We start from the raw sequence: 19,903 nt of genomic DNA, 5'->3' as shown, positions 1-19,903 counted from the left end.
TTATTCCAATCACGTCATAATTCCTTGACATCACCAGGACCTCCAGTTCTCCCTACTTGTTTCCAAGGCTTTGTGCATTTGTATATAAGCACTTGAGATAACCTGTTGATCGCCCCTCATTCTCAGTATGAGGCAGGAGCCCTCCCCTCACAGACATTCCTGCCTGTGCTTCCTCCCAGTATCCCGCTTTCCCACTTACCTCAGGGCTTTGGTCTCCTTCCCCCGGTGAACCTAGTTTAAAGCCCTCCTCAGTAGGTTAGCCAGCCTGCTCGCAAAGATGCTCTTCCCTCTCTTCGTTAGGTGGAGCCCGTCTCTGCCCAGCATTCCTCCTTCATGGAACACCATCCCATGGTCAAAGAATCCAAAGCCTTCTCTCCGACACCACCTGCGTAGCCATTCGTTGACTTCCACGATTCGACGGTCCCTACCCAGGCCTTTTCCTTCCACGGGGAGGATGGACGAGAACACTACTTGCGCCTCAAACTCCTTTATCCTTCTTCCCAGAGCCACGTAGTCCGTAGTGATCCGCTCAAGGTCATTCTTGGCAGTATCATTGGTGCCCACGTGGAGAAGCAGGAAGGGGTAGCGATCCAAGGGCTTGATGAGTCTTGGCAGTCTCTCCGTCACATCGCGAATCTTAGCCCCTAGCAAGCAGCAGACTTCTCGGTTTTCCCAGTCAGGGGTCACCAACAGGGACAGATGGGGGGTCACCAACAGGGACAGAGCCACGAAGGGAACTTTCCCCAACACCAATGCAGAATTCTGCCACCAGGTGAGTAACAACAGTACTTGGTCCGGGATCCTGACCACACACTTCTGCCGGATGACACAAGTGCAGGCTGCCCTGTGGCCCAACAGTTGCAGGCACCTGTGAGCGGTGGTGAGAGGGTGGGCTTGCATGCACAAGATGAGGTCATCCATGGCTTGGAACCAATGAGGAGAAAGGTTCAGGCCTGAGTAGAGTTGAGGACTGCTCCAATGAACTCCATACATTGCACTGGATTTAAGGTAGACTTTTCCTCGTTTATTAACAGCCCCAGGTCACAACAGGTGGAGAAAACCAGATCAAGATGCTGTTGCAACTGATCCCAGAACCAGCCCTTTATTAGCCAGTCATCGAGGTACAGGTAAATTTGATCACCCCGGCACCTCAGATAAGCTGCCACTGGTGCTATGCACTTTGTGAACACTCTTGAGGCCGATGAGAGACCGAAGGGCAGAGCCGTGCATTGGAAATGGCACTGGACCAGCACAAAATGGAGGAAGCGCCTGGTGCCCTGGAAAAATGGAAATATGTTTCCTTCAAGTTCCAGGCAGTGTACCAGTCTCCCAGATCCAGGGAGGGAATAATTGAGGGCAGAGAGACCATGCAAAACTTTAACTTCTTGAGAGACTTGTTGAGCCGGCGCAGGTTCAGAATGATGTTCAGGAGAGGGCGAGGATCAGTGCTTGCCCAAAGAGTGATACCGGGAAGCCGGAGACCGGTGCCCCTACAGGAAACGGTCCTGCACCAGGGAGCAGGTGGGGGGAAATAGATGCCTAGGAGACTGCACCATGGCGATCTCTGGTGGGAGGCCCGACGGTACCATGGGGATCGGCGTTGTGACTCACGTGTCCCGTGCCGTGGAGACCTTGCCGTCAGAAACCTGTGTCTTCTAACCAGGGACTGAGGCTGCGGTGCCGGGATCTGAGGTGGTGATGGGGATCAATGCCTGTGGTCCAGGGACCGGGGATGCTCTGCTGCTTTAGAGGGCGGTCCCATAACCAGCTTGCCCGTAAATGCCAGGGCCTTAGCCGGGTCCATCACCTGGCTTGGTGTCTGTGGTGCCGGCCGGCTTACTTGCTCTTTGGCTGCCAGGCCTGCTTTGGGCACAGATGACCCTGCTAGGGGTCAGAACCCTCTGCCGCTCCCAGGAGTTGGAGGTGGGTCCCTGGCTGGGCTAGGGGCTCCGACTGCAGCAGCAATTCCAGGGCGGGCACATGGCCTGACACTAGTTCTTTGCCCAAGGCCCCCATTTTCTGCGGTGCCAGCAGGCCCGTCGACTTTGACTGTTTCTTAGGCACTAGGGAGTGCAGTGCAGGGTGGATTGGTAGATTCTGGTGCTGGCGGTGCACTGCGCACCGATGCCAAATTGCCAGGCATGGAGTCCGATCGAGAGGGCTCTGAGGTAAGACAAAAAGCAGCCTCCACAAGGAGGGCCCTCAAGTGAATATCCCACTTCTTTTGAGTTTGAGGGTGAAAGTTTTTGCAGATCCTGCACTCATCCTTTCTGTGGGACTCCTCCAAACAGCTATCATGAGAGTTGCTAAAGGGCATCGGCTGGCTGCATGCTGAGCATGACTTAAAGCCCGGGGAAAGGGGCATGCCCTGCTCTGAGGCGAAGTCCCAGCTGGGACTCTAACTCCTAAACTACTGTCTAACACTTAACTTAATGGTCTAAGTACCTATCAACTAAAAACAAAGAAGACAGAACAACGGACTCTAAGAACCGCTAATGTTCTTGTAATGCAAGACAAGACCAACCATCACGGTGGTAAGGAGGAACTGAGAGAACGTAGGGTTGGTGGCGCCTAATATACCAAGGGGCGCTCAAGGGGGTGCTATAAGCGACCCTACAGATACTGCTAAGGCAAAAACCTCCAATGACTGTGCACACACCTAGAATAGAACAGACATGAGCAAGCCCTCAAAGAAGAATACTTCTTCCTGTTTTTGCAGAAAATTAAGACAATGCAGTGCATCAAATGGAAAAAGGAAAATCTTTGTTTAAGGGCCTGATTCAAATCCCATTGAAATCACCAAGGATATGTCTACACTGCTGCTGGGAGTGAGCCTCAGATGAGTCTGAGTGCCCGAGCTGCAGCCCGAAAGCAATGTCCACACTTTTATTTTTAGCGTGCCAGCTGGAGCCTCTCTAGTTCAAAACTGTCTACCTGGGACAGGAGGCTCACTCCCAGCTGCAGGGTAGACATACCCTAGAAAGACTCCTGTTGAGTCCTATGGGCTTTGCATCAGGCCGTCAATGATTACTCTGAAAGAAAGTCTGAGCATTAGGCAGATTCTATATACATTTTAAAAGACACTGCATGGCTGCAGATAACACACAGTTTTGTAAGCACCATTTGAACATTTTGCATCAGGAAAGCAAGAGGCTGATTAGTCCTCTGATGTCACTAGATTTGATCATGCTTAATTCTTTTACAATGGACAAAAATTATTTCTAGTAAGTAGTCCTGTTCTGTGGATCACTTTCAAAGTTGCAGTTGAGCCTGTTCCCAAATCATCCAGTTATGCCCACATATTGCATATAATACACTGATCTGATATGCCAGCAGAATTTGCTTTGAATTTCCCTTCCTCCACTAATTTATGGGTTTCAGTTCAGTGGTTGCAATCTATCATACAATAGATATGACACATTTAACAGTTTTTCAGAAGTAAATTATGGAAATCCTTTCCCAATACATATAATTGACCTAACAGATCTTGAAAAAATACTTTTGGTGCGTTTGCACTGCAGCATATAAACAGGTAATTAAAAAGCATATTTGAAACAAGATATACATGCTCTATACTGTGCAATAACTAAAATGTACTGTTAGATCACCTTGAAAATTCCCATTTAAAACAGATTATTTGTAATCCTCCCATGAAGTAAATCTTCTAAAATACTTAGATAGTTTAAAATTTACTCAATGGTATGTGTAAAAATCTGCCATTTTAACACTATCACCAACTAAACATCACTTTTTTTTTCATATCCAAACTATTTTTCAATTCTTCAGGTAAAAAAAACCCCAAGAACATTTTAAGTCACTAAACCTAATTTTTTTTTTTTAAAATACCTTTAGCAGCTTAAAAACAAAACCAGGTGAACCCATTATTTTGTCAAAGTTAAAATATATATATATATATATATATATATATATTCGGTCTCTCAGACTGGGACCTCTAATTCCAAGTTTCAGCCCAGAGCAACTTTTTATTGACAAAGTTATAAATCCCAGAGAAAAAGATTGATATTATAAGGGCTGACACAACCATAGATATCAAGGTTCTGGCAGCCAATGCTATAAAGAACAATCAATAACTCTGACAAAACTAAGTGTGTACCATACTTGAGATGCAAGTCTTTGTATAAATTTTAGGAAAGAAATGTCAGTTTAGCTTGTACTGCTGAAACACTAAACTTAGATGTTTGGCTTTTGCACTTAGATGCCACAATGATTAGAGCTGTATTTAAATTATTGTTTTCAATATACCAGGAAAGGTTTTTTCAGCCTTAAATCTAGCTCCTTGTTTTGTTTCCTATTCAATCATATACACCACTCTCCTATATGGATAGTAACTACAATCTGTGGACCAAATCCAGATAATTGATGAACAGTGCTTAAAACCAGTTGAAATTTCAGATACTCGACATCCGGACCCGTATTTGTATATGTAGCTGTATTCAATATATGATTTTTTTATTTTATTGCATTTTTGTGTAATATGAACCTGATCCAAAGTCCACTGAAGTCAATGGGAATCTTTTTCCATTAATTTCAATGATCTTTGGATTATGCTTTAAGTGCAGCAAAAAATAAAGGTTTTTTTTTTTAAAAAATCCATAACTTAAATTATGATTTGTGTCCCTGTATTCAGACTGTGCTTAACATCTTGACAGGATAGGCCAGTGTTCAGTAAGCAGAGAAGTGCTGACAACCCACAGGGACTGCAGACTTAGTGTTGGAGGGGGTCATGATCCTCCAGGCATGGATCTTATCAAAATGATATAGGAGCTGTCTTCTGGTACAAATATCCAGCCTCCTGGCATCAGATAGGATAGAACCATAAATAGTCTGGAGGGAGAGTGATGCCTGGAATGTTTACTGCATTCTAATGCCGTGACTGCAGGTTATTAAAAATTGAGTATTGGGCTGCAAGCACACACTTTATGCTACGGAGGTAAATTTCACAGATGCAATTTCACCTTCTAAGCAAAAAGATCATCTGCTTGGCTTCTGTAACAGCCACCTGGAGTTCAAGGAGAAAATACTGGCAAGAGCCAGAGTGTCAGATAGTAAAACATTAGTGCATGTTCCTGCATGCTCTCTAGATCTCAAATGAGTGTGTGTCCAATAGTGACACACAAGATGAAAGGTGGACTCTTAAAATTGGCTGGGGAAAATTCTTTTCCTGGCTGATACTAACTTATGGGCACAATTTATATTGTTAGAAATTTTTTCTCCCACAAATTAGATGAAAAAAAATGTGATTCAATAATCTATCATTCTAGCAATGGCAGATGATGCCAAAAAACAGTATCTGCTACCCACCAGGACTCTGGTGGGAAAGTTATAACCCCCCAGGATCCTGGTTTAGAAAGGTATTTTGAATCAACAGGATTTAATATTGTAAATCATGACTAAGATTAGCTCTTCTCTTTGGACTTAAAGGCCTTTCTTCCACAAAGGTGTAAATGCACAAAATGTTTTATTTATTATTATAATTTAATTTTTTTTCATTTAGCTTTGGACAATGGGAATGCCACATGCCAGATGACAGCCACATGCCAGCCTGGCATGAACTGAGTACCACTACTTCTCTCAGAACAGAGTGATAATCACCAAGGGGCCTTGAAAAGCTGTTATTAGAAACTGAGAAGATAAAAATGAGTTTGCAGCCACCCTGAGACAGCTTACTGCTGAAAATGACTATATAGCAGGCTTACAAGCAGCATACAGGGTCAGACTGTATCTAAACCATTCATACAATGAATTTCTGAACAGTAACATAACTTCATTTTACAAAACTCCCATTTGAAACAAGGCAATATGAATGCTCATATGACCAGTCTAAATGAAAGTCATTATTTTAGGGGTCTGATTTACTAGACCACTTGAGTACTGGACATGCTCAAAAGGCAAACATGCATTTAACACCCCTACATTTTAAAAATCAAGCCCCATAAGATTTAAAACTAAGAGAGAAGCTCTGGGGTCAGAACTCCTACTGATTCAGTGCACTCCCCTTCTCCCCGCACGTTTCCATTTAAAGTTTCCCCTGGTGGAAGCACTGCCTATCCTCCTCCCTTGGGAGGAAATTCCTGCTGGCCCAGCTGCTCCTGCAGGGTCAGGGTGATGGAAATTGTATTGGTGAGAACTAATATGGGTAGAGCTAGCCCTTTAGTTAAATTTAAGATATGCTGAATGCCCTTTTCAGCTTAACGCAAGCATTTAGCTGCTAGTCTATGCAGCATTGCAATAGATAAGGAAATTTCTGTACAATGATTTCCAGGTCCCAGAAGTGTAATAAATACATCAATTCATGATTGTTCACTAAGCCTTGAAATTAGGAATGTGATGTAGTGACATTGTCGTCCCAGGTAAAACAACCTGCCCATTTTTTAGAGAAACGTAGGTAGATGTGAGTAAATAACTTTTTGCAAGTCTTCTAATGTTAGAGAACAATGGCCATCCCTGTAACAACATACCCACTCCCCTAACATTTCTTCATGTGCCATGTTATGCTTCGAAAGCCTTTACCTTTATGTGCGAGGCATTGATGTAGCCTGTATTATTTTCTTTGGTTGGCACCAGCTCTACTCTGTTCTCCTCATAAGGAACGACTTCCCTGATGCGGTTGCGCTCAGCATTTTCAGGCAATGCTGCAGTGGTGAAGATCCCATCTGCCTTTTTCTTTGGAATTTGCTCATATTCGGTGAATACCATCCCCTCTTCCAACTTCCTCTTCAAGATTTTGCACTGTGATTTAACAGAAGGAAAGGAATACTCTCATCAATTAATTTTTCGAGACAGAATGGTTGCAAAAGTATCATAGGGCAGTATTTTATCTCAATACAGAACGAATCATCAAAAACTAGGATGTTCTCGTCTTTTTGCTTGGAGCTATACTGCTTACTATACACAGTTTTATGTGGTATGAGAATGCATAACTCTGTCTGATTCAATGTAGTTAAATCAGCAGAGAATTTTATATTTCTAGTACATTCTCTTTTTATAGTTATAGATTCTGGTGCTAGATAAAGCAAAAACCTTCTAGTTAACAATCCTGATTCCATAAATGGACTTATCTCAAGTATATTTTTGAAAAAATTCTCTTTAAAAATAGTCACTCTTTTCTCACAATTAATTTAGGTCCACATTTTCAAAACATGGTCTTAATCTGTACATTGCCATTTCTGTGCACATACAAAAAAAGACAGTTACCTTTTTCCGTAAGTGGTGTTCCTCGAGATGTGTTGCTCATGTCCATTCAACTTAGGTGACTCCCAGCAGTACCCCTGGAGGAGGGTAAGGAGTTCACGGACATGGAGCTTACAACACAGCTCTGCTGAACCCAGCATCATTCCTGGCCTGCTGCGTGATGGCATAGTGGGCCATGAACGTGTGTGTACCGAGGACCACGTCATGGCTTTACAGATGTCCTGGATTGGAATGTGTGCCAGGAAGGCTTTTGTCGAGTGGGCTCTGATGATCGGTGGCGGAGGGACTCACACTAAATTGTAGCGGGTCCAAATGCAAGAGGTGATCCAATTAGAAACCCTTTGCATGGACACCGGGAGGCCCTTCATCCTATCGGCTGTAGAGATGAAAAGCTGAGTCGACTTATAGAAAGGTTTTGTCTGATCTAGATAGAAAGCCAGGCCCTTCTGACATCTAAAGCTTGAAGGCGCCTCTCTTCACTAGTCTCATGGGCCTTCGGGCAGAAGACTGGAAGAAAGATGTCCTGGCTCATAAGGAAAGCGGACACCAGCTTGGGAAGGAAAGCTGGGTGGGGACGGAGCTGGACCTTGTCCTTACAGAAGATCGTGTATGGCGGTTCCGAGATTAGGGTTCACAGCTCGGAGACTTGCCTCACCAATATCACCACCACCAGGAAAGCTGCCTTCCAATGATAGGTGAGATAAGGAGCACAAGGCCAAAGGCTCAAAGGGCGGACCCGTGAGTCAAGACAGAACCAAGTAGAGATCACACTAAGGGGATGGGGACTGGACTTGAGGCCTCTAAGGAACCTGACGGTCATGTCATGAGAAAACACAGTCTGCCCCTGAATTGGCGGATGAAAGGCCAAAATGGCCACCAGGTGCACCCTGATAGAAGAGTTCGCCAGGCTCTGGTTCCTTAAATGAAGCAGCAAGATCGACTGCACCAAAGAATGCGAAGGGGAGATGCCCCGTTCGGCCGCCCAGCAGTAGAACCTTGTCCACTTTGCCAGGTAGTTCTGCCTAATCGAGGGCTTTCTACTCTCAAGGAGGACCTTCTGGACTCCGACCAAACAGGCCCGTTCATTCAGGTTCAGCCACGCAACATCCACGCTGTGAGGTGGAGAAACGTGAGGTTGTGGTGCAAGAGTCAGCTATGATCCTGTGACAGCAGGTCCAGTCGGTTTGGCTGGGGCCACGGAGGGATTGCTAACAAACTTGACAGCATCCCAAACCAATGCTGGGGAGGCCATGCCGGGGCGATCATGATAACCTGAGCCTTGTTCCTCTTTTTTCACTAGTACCTTGCTGATGAGCTGAATCAGAGGGAACACATACATCAGGCTTCCTGTCCATGGCAGGAAGAAGGCATTGGAGAGGGAGCCCTTGCCCAGACCTCATATGGAGCAAAGCCTGTGGCACCTCCTGTTCTGCCTTGTGGCAAACAAATCCACTTGGGGAGTTCCCCACCTCTGGAAAATCATGCCGGCTACCTACAGGAGGAGCAACAAGTCCCTGCTTGGTTGATCTGCTAGTGTGTTCCTGGCCCCCCAGAAGGTGACACGCTTCTAGACGGATTCCGTGGTCGATGAGGAAGTCCCAGAGACGGAGTGCCTCTTGGCAAAGGGCCGAGGATCACGCTCTGCCTTGCCTGTTGATGTAGGATATCGAGGCTGTGCTGCCCATCAGGACTCTGACCACTCTGCCTGACAAGTGAGGTAGGAAGACCGCACATGCTCTGCACACCATCCTGAGCTCTTTGACGTTTATGTGTAGCATTGAGTCCTCTGGGGATCACATGTCTTGGGTCTGGAGGGTGCCGAGGTGCGCCACACAGTCAAGGTCCGAGGGATCCGAAACCAACTCAACTGAGTGAGGAACGCTGACGAAGGGAACTCCCTCCAGGACTTTCCCAGGGTCGGTCCACCATCGCAGCAAGGTAAGTACCGTCGCGGGGATGGTGACGACCTTCTCCAGGTGGTCCCTGGACTGGGAGTAGACCGTCACCAGCCATTGCTGCAAGAGCCGCATCTGGAGCCTGGCGTGGCACACCACACACATACACACTGCCATGTGACCTAGTATGTGTAGGCAAACGCTGGCTGTGGTCACGGGAAACGTGGAGACTTCTGCGATGACGTCTGTCAGTGCCCTGAATCTCTCCTTGGCAGGAACACTCTGGTAGAGGTTGAGTCGAGCATCATTCCAATGAACTCTATCCTCTGTACCGGAACTAACATGGATTTTTTTTGTCATTCACCAACAGGCCGAGGTGACGGCACATGGCAAGCAGCACCATGACATCCCCTTGGACCTGGAGTTGCCCTTGACAAGCCAGTTGTCGAAGCACAGGTAGATCTGGATTCCTGGATGTCTGAGGTAAGCTTCCACCACCGACATGCACTTGGTAAATACCCATGGCGCTGCCACTAGGCCAAACGGAAGAACCGCGAACTGATAGTGGTCGGGACCTCCCGTGAACCAGAGGAACCGTCTGTGTCCCTTGAAGATGGTGATGTGGAAGTACGCATCTTTCAGACTGAGGGTGGTGTACCAATCTCCCGGATCCGGGGGGGGAGATGATGGAAGCTAGGGAGACTATGCAGAACTTCAGTTTCGCTAAGTAGCGGTTCAAGCCCCGCAGGTCTAGTATGGGCCGCAGACTGCCATTGGCTTTGTGGATTAAAAAGTATCAGGAATAGAACCCCTTGTTTCTGTACCCCACAGGAACTACCTCCACCGCACCCAGCTGTAGTAGACCCTCTGCCTCCTGTACAAGAAGATTCTCATGAGGGGGTCCCTGAAGAGGGACGGGAAGGGGCGGTAGAAAGTAACTGAAGGATGTAACCCTGTGCCCGCCACCATATTAAGGACCCATCGGTCCAATGTTGTAGATGCCCATGCAGGGAGGAAGGAAGAAAGGCGGTTGGCAAACAGAAAGGAGGAAGGATTGGGGAACAATTTGGTAGGTCACCCATAGGTGGTCCGGTGGCTTGCTCGCCCACTTCCTCCTGTAACCTGCAGTGGGGTGGGAGAGGGCGGTAGCCAGTCTCTCTTAAGCTCCAGATACTGAGCGCGCAGCCTGAGAAGGCTAAGCAAACCCCCATGGGTACCACTGTGCCGGCCACGGAGTCTGAGGCCATGGGCCTGCTTGCAGTGCTGCAGCTGTAGTCTGCACCGTAGGTGCTGGGGCCTGTCCTGCCGCTAGGGAACCTTGCTCCAAACCGAAGCCAAAGTCCGAGCGGTCGCTCCCCTGCGACAAACACAGGGCTGCTTGGTGGCTCTGTCCTGATCGGTACCGGTCGCCCCTCCTGGAGTTGGATCTGGCTGACCTCGACGAGCATCTGGATTGGGGCCTTGGGCACTAGTGGCACTCGGCGGACCTGCGACAGCCCTGGGCCAGCGATCTATGCCTCACGCTTAACGAGCGGTACCAGGATGTGGAGCAGGATCGGGAACTAGAGCGGGCTTGGCATCATGAAGATGTAGCCACATGCAGTGATGCCACCCTGGGGGATCGGCGATGGTCCACGGAATGGTACCGTTGGTCCCTCTACCTGTCCCTGGAGCAGTACCGGTGCCGTGGAGATTCTGGGCACTGATTCCGAAACTCCTGCCAGGGGACATGTGCCTCCAGAGGTCTGCGCCCGGTCACCGGCGAGCTGTGCCTCGAGCCTCTCTGCCCTTGTCCGAAGTCCAGAGAGGGGATGGGGCTGCAAGGCTTCTACCTATCATAGTCAGAAGCGTGTCGGGTGTGTGAGGGCAACCACTGGCGGGACGTTCCCCGCAATGGGGAATGCTACAGGAAAAGTGGAGACTGTGGTGATGGTCCCAATGCGGGTTTACCCCGGGACCCCACAGGGGCTGGAGTGGCCGGCACTGGGAGGGACATAATGTCTTGCGTTGCTCGGAGGGCCTCCGGCGTGGACAGCACCTGGAGCTGACGAGGACCTCCCACCACTATCCAGGGTAGCCGGCAGGGAGCAGGTTGGGCTACACCGCTCGACCTGAGCTGGGGCCCGGGATCCCGAAGTGGCTGAAGAGGCACCCATGACAGGGCCTTGGTCCACCCCAAACTTGTCCTTTCCCTTGCGGGAAGCTGGAAACCTTCCTTGCCCCATCTTCTTGGGCTTCTTGGCTGGAGCCATGGAAGGAAACCGGTGCCGGCTCATAGATGGTACTGGCAGGGCACTGCACACTGAGGTCATGGTACTTGGCACTGAATCAGAGCACTGCTCCAGCATCGGGGTAAGGGCAGACTCCATCCGGAGCACCTTCAAATGAATGTCACATTTCTTCTTCGTCCTGGGCTTGAAGGACTTGCAGATTTTGCATTTATCACTGATATGACCTTCAACCAAGAACTGTAAACAACTATTATGTGGATCACTAATGGACATGGGCCTTTTATCTAACTTAACAAATAGGTTGAACTAAACTAGAGGGAATCTATATACAGTAATATTTGCAAGAGGCAAATGAGTTCGAACTAACGAAAAGCAACAGCTCTAGCTGACGCAGTATCAGTTCCATGCACTGACGCTGGCGGCAAGAAGGAACTGAGGGTAGAGGGGGCCAGCAGTGCCCTATATGCCGCAGCATATGCGCGCCATTCCAGGGGGCTCCAGAGCTGGTCCCTTACGGATACTGCTGAGGGAAACACTTCCGGCACTGGTGCATGTGGCGAGCACACACACCTAAGTTGAATGGACATGAGCAATCACTCAAAGAAAAACCTCTCATGTGTATTTGGGAGAAATGGGCTTACCATATGTAACTGCTGTCATTTACTTGTACAAACTGTATAGGGTGCAAAATTCCATGCACAAAAATCAGTTAATGGCACAGATATTTTTATTTGTTTTTAATTGCATGCATATGCATACGCAGAAATGCAAAGAGAAATCATTAAGAATGAATCTTTTTTGTCTCTTGGACTGCAACTAGGGCTCTTCTCAGCAACCTACATGCATCATTCAGCACATTATGTTACAACAAAGAGTGACTGGTGTATCAACCTCCCTGGCCAAGAGGAGATGTGCGATATTTTAGATTTAGGGCTTGATCTTGTGCGACGCTGAACACTCCTCGAGGTGCAAACCACCTTCAACTTCCACTGACATCAGAGGGCATTCAGAACCTCTTCCAATTGTTCATCACCCAAGATTTTGGCCTCACCAAAGCAGTGACAATACCAAAGACCTCCATCACTGATGGTGCTCTCAGCGTGGCCACCAGTAACAGTTTCCAGTTTTTAAAACTTCCAATGCTAGAAACAATGGAATAAATAGCACTTTGTGAACCTCTCTTACCCTCTCATCCGTTGGCACCTTGGCTACTTCATCCTGGCTATCCTCAGGCACTGGGACTCTAGCAACGGAGAGTCCATTTAACGCTGCCAACATCAAGGGCCTCTTCTGGGCCTCCAGGCCTGCCATCTTCTGTTTCTCTAGATTCTTTTGGCAAGAAAAGGCATGTTTTTCATCTCTGTGTTATCTATAACGCCAGTAAAACACTGGAATGCTTTTTTAATCTCCAAAATCTGCAACTCTCTAGCCAAGGAATGCAGATGATCACCATTAGCAGAGTAAATTCAAATAAAACCTCCAATTCTTCCTATTATTCCCCAGGGGCCTACTCCTACATGAGCACAGAATTTTAATTTCAAAGGAACAATCCAAAAGGTAAAATATAGCTTACTTGCTACCAAAAGAATTGCAAATACAACTCTTGAGCATCTTTTCTGTAATGGTAAGTTGCTAGCAGGACATAAAGAATCATCTCACCATGTCATGATGGCAATACTTATGCAAACATATCCTATACTGGTTTTAAACGGTGTTCAATTCCATTTACTGCAGCAGAAAACCATGAAAAATATACACTGCTTGCCTCACTGCAAGTTTTATCTTTGCTGAGGTGTTTGTTTAATGCTTAGAATGGGAAATACTTTGGTAAATTTAAACTACTGTGTTTGGTAAATGTCCAGCTGTTAATGGTGCCCACTGTATACTGGATGCTAAGAATGATCTCATGGTGTTTAAAAACATATTTTAATATGATGCGATGCACAGAACTTGCTTTACATCATATTCATGTAGTACATTACACTGCTGTATGGAGAGTTTGAGTTCTAATTTCGTTCTGTGGCTAGTGGGAAATGATACATCTAAGAGGTGGAGGGCCACAACTCCAGGAAGGTGAAGAGGGGGAAATATTTCATTTCATTCTCTTGGCGACTCTTCCCTCCTGATTTTGGGGGAAAGCAATGCACAAAGGCTGTCTGGATCACAGCTGCTTTTGAAAACTGCTATTACAGCATGGTCCAAGCTCTCCTGCTGGAAAAGCACTCCCCACGGGCATATAGTAAATGGATTGTTTCTGGAACGGGCCAGTCTGCAAACTTTGTCATTGCCCTTAGGTACCTTGGCATAACTGCATAAAGATACTCATCCTACTGGTGAAACTAGCAAAAATTAAAACCATGTTTTTACCAGATTTACAGACAGTTCAAGATCTGGTAATTTTGCCCAATTTCTGTTTGGTTTTCTGCTATGGCTTCATAAAAATCTGCTGTCTTGGACAAAACAGAATGTCCCAAAGTGAAAATGGTGAATTCTGTGCTTACGGGATCAGCCACGACACCAAATTCACAAATGGTTAGCTGATAGTTTTCAATGCCCATGGTGAAAGAGGTAGAAATGTCATGTGATTCCTGAACTAGACTGGAAACCATTTTAAAAGCAATTTGAGCATAAAAAAAGAGAATAACCTCTGTTTGCAAAAAGCAAACATGCACATGGTGTTGATGAGGTGAACAAAGTTGATCTAATACTGAATGAATATCCAGAACAGAGGTTCTCAGATTATTTTGCCACTCCTGGCCCCAATACCCCAAGCTTTTCTCTATCTTTCCCCACATCCCAGAATCCTCTGTGCCCAGTCTCACAATCCTTTGTACTTCTTTGGTCCCTCCAAAAGTCTAAAATGCTGTAATACACACACACAAATTTGTTTTGAATTCCTTGGGCTGTCTACAGCTAAGGAAGACAATTACACTCAATGCATAACCCTTTGATCACTTCATATCTGAAAGAGATCAAAAAATATAATTCAGATCGTTTTACTGAATATATTCTGGGATGCTACACAGTTAAAAAGCCTTACCACTGCAGTATTTACATGTGAGAGGTTATATTTTGCAAGCAGAAAGTTTATAACTTTTTTTTTTTGTTAAATAAAAGCTTAGATACTGTAGGGAATAACGTAATCTCTAGGATACAGCTTTGTGGTCCATCTTGAGACCTTGACCCCAAGAATCAGAACCAATGACCCAGGAAGTGACAGTTTTCAGGATTTGAGAGATCCATTTTTGCATTTGTTCTAGCAGAACTCAAAGGAAACAGAGGGCCTGTCAACTTTCAGACTAACAAATAATTTTGTTGTCACTACTTCTAAATCATTACTTCAAATGCAAGAATCAGCGATAACAAAATGGGAGCTTTCTAAACAAGCTTGAAAAATCCCCTGGGGTATAGTGAAGTGTTTCATTATAAATGTAGATATTAAGTAACCTCATTTTATTTGCTGACTAATAGCCCCGCCGTGAAGAATATTAACAGCAAGGCTAGTATTATTTTTATTATTATTATTTCTAAACACCCCCAGATCACTTGGACATCACATTAATGTAAATGGATTCAAAATTTCTTCTGCTCTTGGACCCATCCTGAAAAAGAAATATGCACTTTCTTAACTTGATTTCAATAGGACTATTCACAGTTTCTAAAGTTAAGCCCATGACTAAGTCTTTGTATTTTGATACCTTCCCTGCTGTCTATCATCGAGGTCTATGGAAGACCAGACTTTAGATCTGTCCATTTATTATATTATATTTTAGGGAACATATGTACTGTATTCCTACAGCAAGCAGAAGAGATGGACACTCAGTAATAAGTCTCTTCAAAAAGGCATGTCAGTAATGCAGGATGTCTAAATTAAGTTGTTAAAAAAATAGTATTTCACAGTTAGTCACTCTTATCAGTTTAATCTCTTTAAACACTGTGCTCGCCAGGTATGCGCATAATTCATTAACTGAGTGTTGTGGGCTGGTACTTTCATCTGAAAACTGCTGTAGTGTGCAGCTGTGCAGGAAAAAGCAGTTGTGTAAGCATCTTATGTTTGTTCTAGGAAACTGAATGAGAATTTAAGGATTCCCATTCCCCACACTTCAGAGAAAGAAAAAACAGCATCTCTACTTCCTCAAGTTAGCAGTATTGCTCCTTTTGTTGTGCTTCAAGTCACTAGTTTAGAAAATCAGCAATCCAAATTCTAGTGCCACCAAAGTTTTGTCCTCATAAAACTCAGTCACGTAGGTTAAGTAAAATTGTAGGCTAAGCATATGCTACATCACTGTCAAAGCAGCAATCCTAAGTGATAAGCCATCTAAATGTCATGGGTTGGACGCTCTGCACTAACACTGCATATTATGCAGTGCTTTGCTTTATTTCCCTGCAAAGTAGGGAGAATATGCTACTGAACCAGAATTCTCCACTCGTACTGGTGATGGCATTGCAAACCTATTCAAATTACAGCGCTCTAAATGACTGCACAAGCAGCCAGGCAGTGGAGAATCAGACCCTGCATTTTTTACTCACTTTTACCTTCCAGCTAATCCTATGACTGTCAAAAACTCTTTTTTCTGCATAAGGCTGTTTTACATTCCTCATTGTTTAGGATATAACCGTTTTGAGTTACACATTTTGGGAAATTAAAAAAAACAACAAAAAAACAGGTTGGTTCTTTGGTTCAAAGAAGCCTCTGCATTAGAGAAAGATACTTACCCTCATCATCATCTCTCTTTCTATAATGCTGTCCTCAATAGAAAACATTTCAGACACAGGCCTTTCCTTCACTGGTTCTTTCTTGACCCTCTCCTTTACACTCGTGAGGTCAGGCTCTGAGATAGATGGTCCAAGTGAGGACCCATTCATTGTCATTTGATCAGTTCGAGACACGCTAATGGCCTTGGTAGGCCCTGGCCTCATGGCCTTGGCCCTGGCTACAGCCACTGAAATGTTTACTTGGTCCTGCCTCAGGGCTCCATTGCTAACACTTTTCCGTGGCCCGGGATACTCAGGAGGAGGTTTATTTGGTATTCTAGCCAAAGCAGCTTGCAACTGAGCACTATATTCCACATTTTCGTGGAGCGGTGCTATCTGTGACACTGATTCTGCAGCTTCTTCTTCCTCTTCGCTTTCACTGCTGTGTATCAGCATTGTGGCACTCGAGAACGTCTTCTTGTGATGGTAGCAAGGGAGCTGCTGAACTGCATGTTCCACCTGCAATGCCTCTTCTGGCTGCACCTGCTCTCGCAAAGTGTTTCTACGTGGCAGAGGGGCATTTAAAGTCTTTAAAGCCATAGCTTCTATACCACGTACCATATTGCTGATGACCTCCAAACTATGGCGCTTGTTCAAAGCTGCATGATGTTTGACTGCCATGAGGGGCTCACTAACCTCCTGGAGTGACTGATGAACCACTGGCAAGCTGTCCTCTTGGAATGTCTTCACTGAGAGCTGGACCTTCCGAGTAACCAAATCAGGGCTACTGCCACTGACATATTTATGACGGTGGCTCGCTAGGTCAGGTGTGCTGGTGGCAGGACGCGGACGTGGATATGGAGGTGGTGGCCTGAAAAGGTAGTTTTTTAACATATGGGCAGTACTATAGTTTTGACTGCTCTGCAGCTGCATGTTAGCCAGTTCTGGCGTGCTAACTGTGTGGGATATGGCACTGGCTGCTGCCTTATTCTGCACAGCATTATTAGGGTTCATTTGGTCAGGCGGGGCAACAGGTTTGTTATAACCACCATGCGGCCCATAAGGAACAGTATAGGGATGTCTCTCTCGAATCTCAGGTTGGCTGTAAACCAGGTCTTCTGGTTGGTTGTAAGCATGTGTGTTTCCAATATTGAGGTTCCTTAAAGATTGACTTTGGCTATCCATGTGAATAACCCCTCTCTTCATTTGCCTCATGACAGTTTCATAGTCTGGCGTCGGCCTGTAGGACGGCACTATGATTGCACTATGTCTATGGCTGGGGATGTAGTCTGCTCTCATGATATCACTTCCTGGGATGCTGAGATTGGAGGACATTGGAGACGCCTGAACAAAGTTCTGTGAACGGTTGAGGGAGTTCATGCTGTGGGCACTGCACATACTGCCATTTGGCCCATTACCATTTAAGTAGCTGAAGTCCATGGGACACCTGTCCAAGCTGGTCTGAGACCTACAATAGAATGTTTCTTCATTTCCATGGAAAATGCTGTCTGTGTATGGTAGAGATAAAGAAAAGGACACTTTAACAAACAAGGGCACATTCAATGTCACGATCCTCAAAACCTTTCCTAAATAAAACCACCAAAACTTCAAATGCATTCTGGACCACTGATTAAGAGGCAGCCTTGTGTACATCCGTGCAGGACATGTGGTCTCAGGACTGGCCTTTCAGATTGTTTTGCCACTCCTGTACTCAATACCCCAAGCTTTTCTCTACCTTGCCTCACATTCCAGAATCCATTGTGCTCTTTCCATCCCCCCAAAAAGTCCAAAATGCTGTAATACACCCGCACGTTGTAGTTTGTTACTTGTGTCAGAAATGGGATCAAAACAATACTCCAGATCCAAACACTCCTGCAATTTGGGAACATTTGGAGGTTGAACACTGTCTGTACAATTGGCTGCACCTACATCCTAGATCCAAATCACGCCCATGCTTTGAAACAGTTCAGATCCAGACCCTCTGGCAGGTTCTTAAGGCGGAGGAAGTGGTTGTGGAACTCTCTCTTCCCCCTCCATCCATCTGCCTCTCAGCAGGTTCACAGCTGTTATCTAAAGATACATCCCACAATTGGCAGCACTAGGCCCCAGAGCTACTGTACCACTGAACATTCTCTGAGGTCTCCTCTTGATATACTGCCCTCCCTGCCCCAAGCAAGCAGAGATTGTGAAGGGGGGGCGGGGTGTCCCTCCAGGGCTGTAGCAGGTTCCTCAACATCAAACCAATTTCTTGTCTCCAGGACTCTAAGCAAGCCAAAGCAGGCTGATCATGCCCCCGAGGAAGCAAAACAGCCCTCTGATCAGGTAACTGAAGCACAGAAAATAAATGATTTGGCCAAGGTCACAAAGGGAGTTTTCGGCACTGGCAGGAATATAAAAAAAATCAGATCTCGAGTCACAGCTGAGTGTCTTAACCATAGGACTATCCTTCCTCCTAAATCTCACAGGACTCAGAAGGATGGCCACCTCCAATGATTCTGGTGTAAGCAATTGCCCAACATCATATGAGAAGTCTTTGGTAAAGTCCACTCCTGCTGCGTCTCAGTCCATTCCTTTGTATAGCCCCTGCCTCATGCACGAGACACAATCACTACACTAAGATTCCATCATGTGACATGATTGGCTAGGGCACTTCAGCTGTGTCTCTCACAGTATGCAGACATAGCTTTGAGAAAATCATTTAAAAAGAGAGGGTGGTTAAGTGAACGACATGTGACTCTGCCACACTAGAGGCCAGGGCTCTGTTTCCAGTTCTAGTGGAAGTGACTTGGTGCAACATTTCCATCATCTCATCTGCCAAAAGGGGTGGTGGGAAATGATAGTTGCGTCTCCCTAGTGTAGAGGTATGTCAATAACAGTGCATGGAAATACAAACAGATGTCAGCAGAACTTATGGTCTCCTCATGCCCAGGCCAGTGCACTAGGCTACAGGATATTTTGTGAGAATCTCTCTCTACTCCTTAGATTCCAGCCATCATACTTTCCTCAGACAGCCGTTCTGAGGCTGACCCTGCACAGAGCCAAAAACACAACTTTTTATTCACACACTTCTGAAGCTTGACCTTGGTGACAGGCACTAAAACAGAGCAAAGGCCATCCAGTAATATACAGGCTATGTGGATCTGCTCCCCCCTCAGCTCCCCAGGTTCACTTGATCTGCAGAAAAAAGCAGTATAAGAAAGTTGCAATTTTAAAATCAGGCCATTTGGGGAGACCTGTAACTTGGCAACCCCTTGACTAGCTGACCCCAAACATGCCCTATAAACTCTACCCACTGCACTTAACTGGTATGCCAAATTCCAAGCCCTTCTAACGGTGCAGGTGTATTTTAGATAAATTTGAAAATTGGGCTTTAAACAGAACCCTGCTGCAACCTTAACTATGAAGTTATTGTGGAGGAGTGATACTAACTCCCATTTGGCGAGGATGGCATTCTGGAAATCAAGATCTGATGAACAAGAGCCCCTTTGCTGGCACATTAAGCTGCAGATCTCTGAAAGGAAATACCTTGTGAGTTGTTTGTTTCAGTATAGTGTTCTCCGCACTGGACATGCATAGGCGGCAGTATAAATGGGTGCTGTCTTGGCTGAAATAAAAAAAAAAACATGAATAACTTCGGCAAACTGGAGCTTTGCCACAGTTTTTGAATATGAAGTGCAGAAGAAATTACTCTAGATTCTTTCCGCAATACAGAATATTTCCTTACAGAGTTCTGCAGAAGTGTACAGAGCTTTACAAACAAAAGACATAGGGTAATGAGTTCAAAAGTGCCTGTGTGACTTAGGCATCTATGTCCCATTTCCAAAAGTGACTTAGCTACTTAGGAGCCTGGTTCTTATTGAAAATCACTGG

At 45.8% G+C, this 19,903-nt stretch overlaps 1 protein-coding gene across 1 annotated transcript in view; it reads right to left on the bottom strand.

Annotated features, from left to right (window-relative positions):
- Window positions 1-19,903, bottom strand: part of PTPN14 (protein tyrosine phosphatase non-receptor type 14) — a 185,660-nt gene that overhangs the window by 21,324 nt on the left and 144,433 nt on the right. The window contains exons 12-15 of the mRNA XM_048843162.2: window positions 19,559-19,637; window positions 16,055-17,541; window positions 12,524-12,667; window positions 6,532-6,750 (exon numbers count right to left, since the gene is read on the bottom strand). Coding sequence (XP_048699119.2) covers window positions 6,532-6,750; window positions 12,524-12,667; window positions 16,055-17,541; window positions 19,559-19,637 — 1,929 coding nt within the window. The remainder of the gene's footprint in view (window positions 1-6,531; window positions 6,751-12,523; window positions 12,668-16,054; window positions 17,542-19,558; window positions 19,638-19,903) is intronic.

This window comes from Caretta caretta, chromosome 3, assembly GCF_965140235.1.
Source record: "Caretta caretta isolate rCarCar2 chromosome 3, rCarCar1.hap1, whole genome shotgun sequence".
NCBI lineage: Eukaryota > Metazoa > Chordata > Testudines > Cheloniidae > Caretta > Caretta caretta.
Note: the sequence above shows the minus strand (reverse complement) of the source record. Positions and strands in the feature narration are given on the sequence as shown.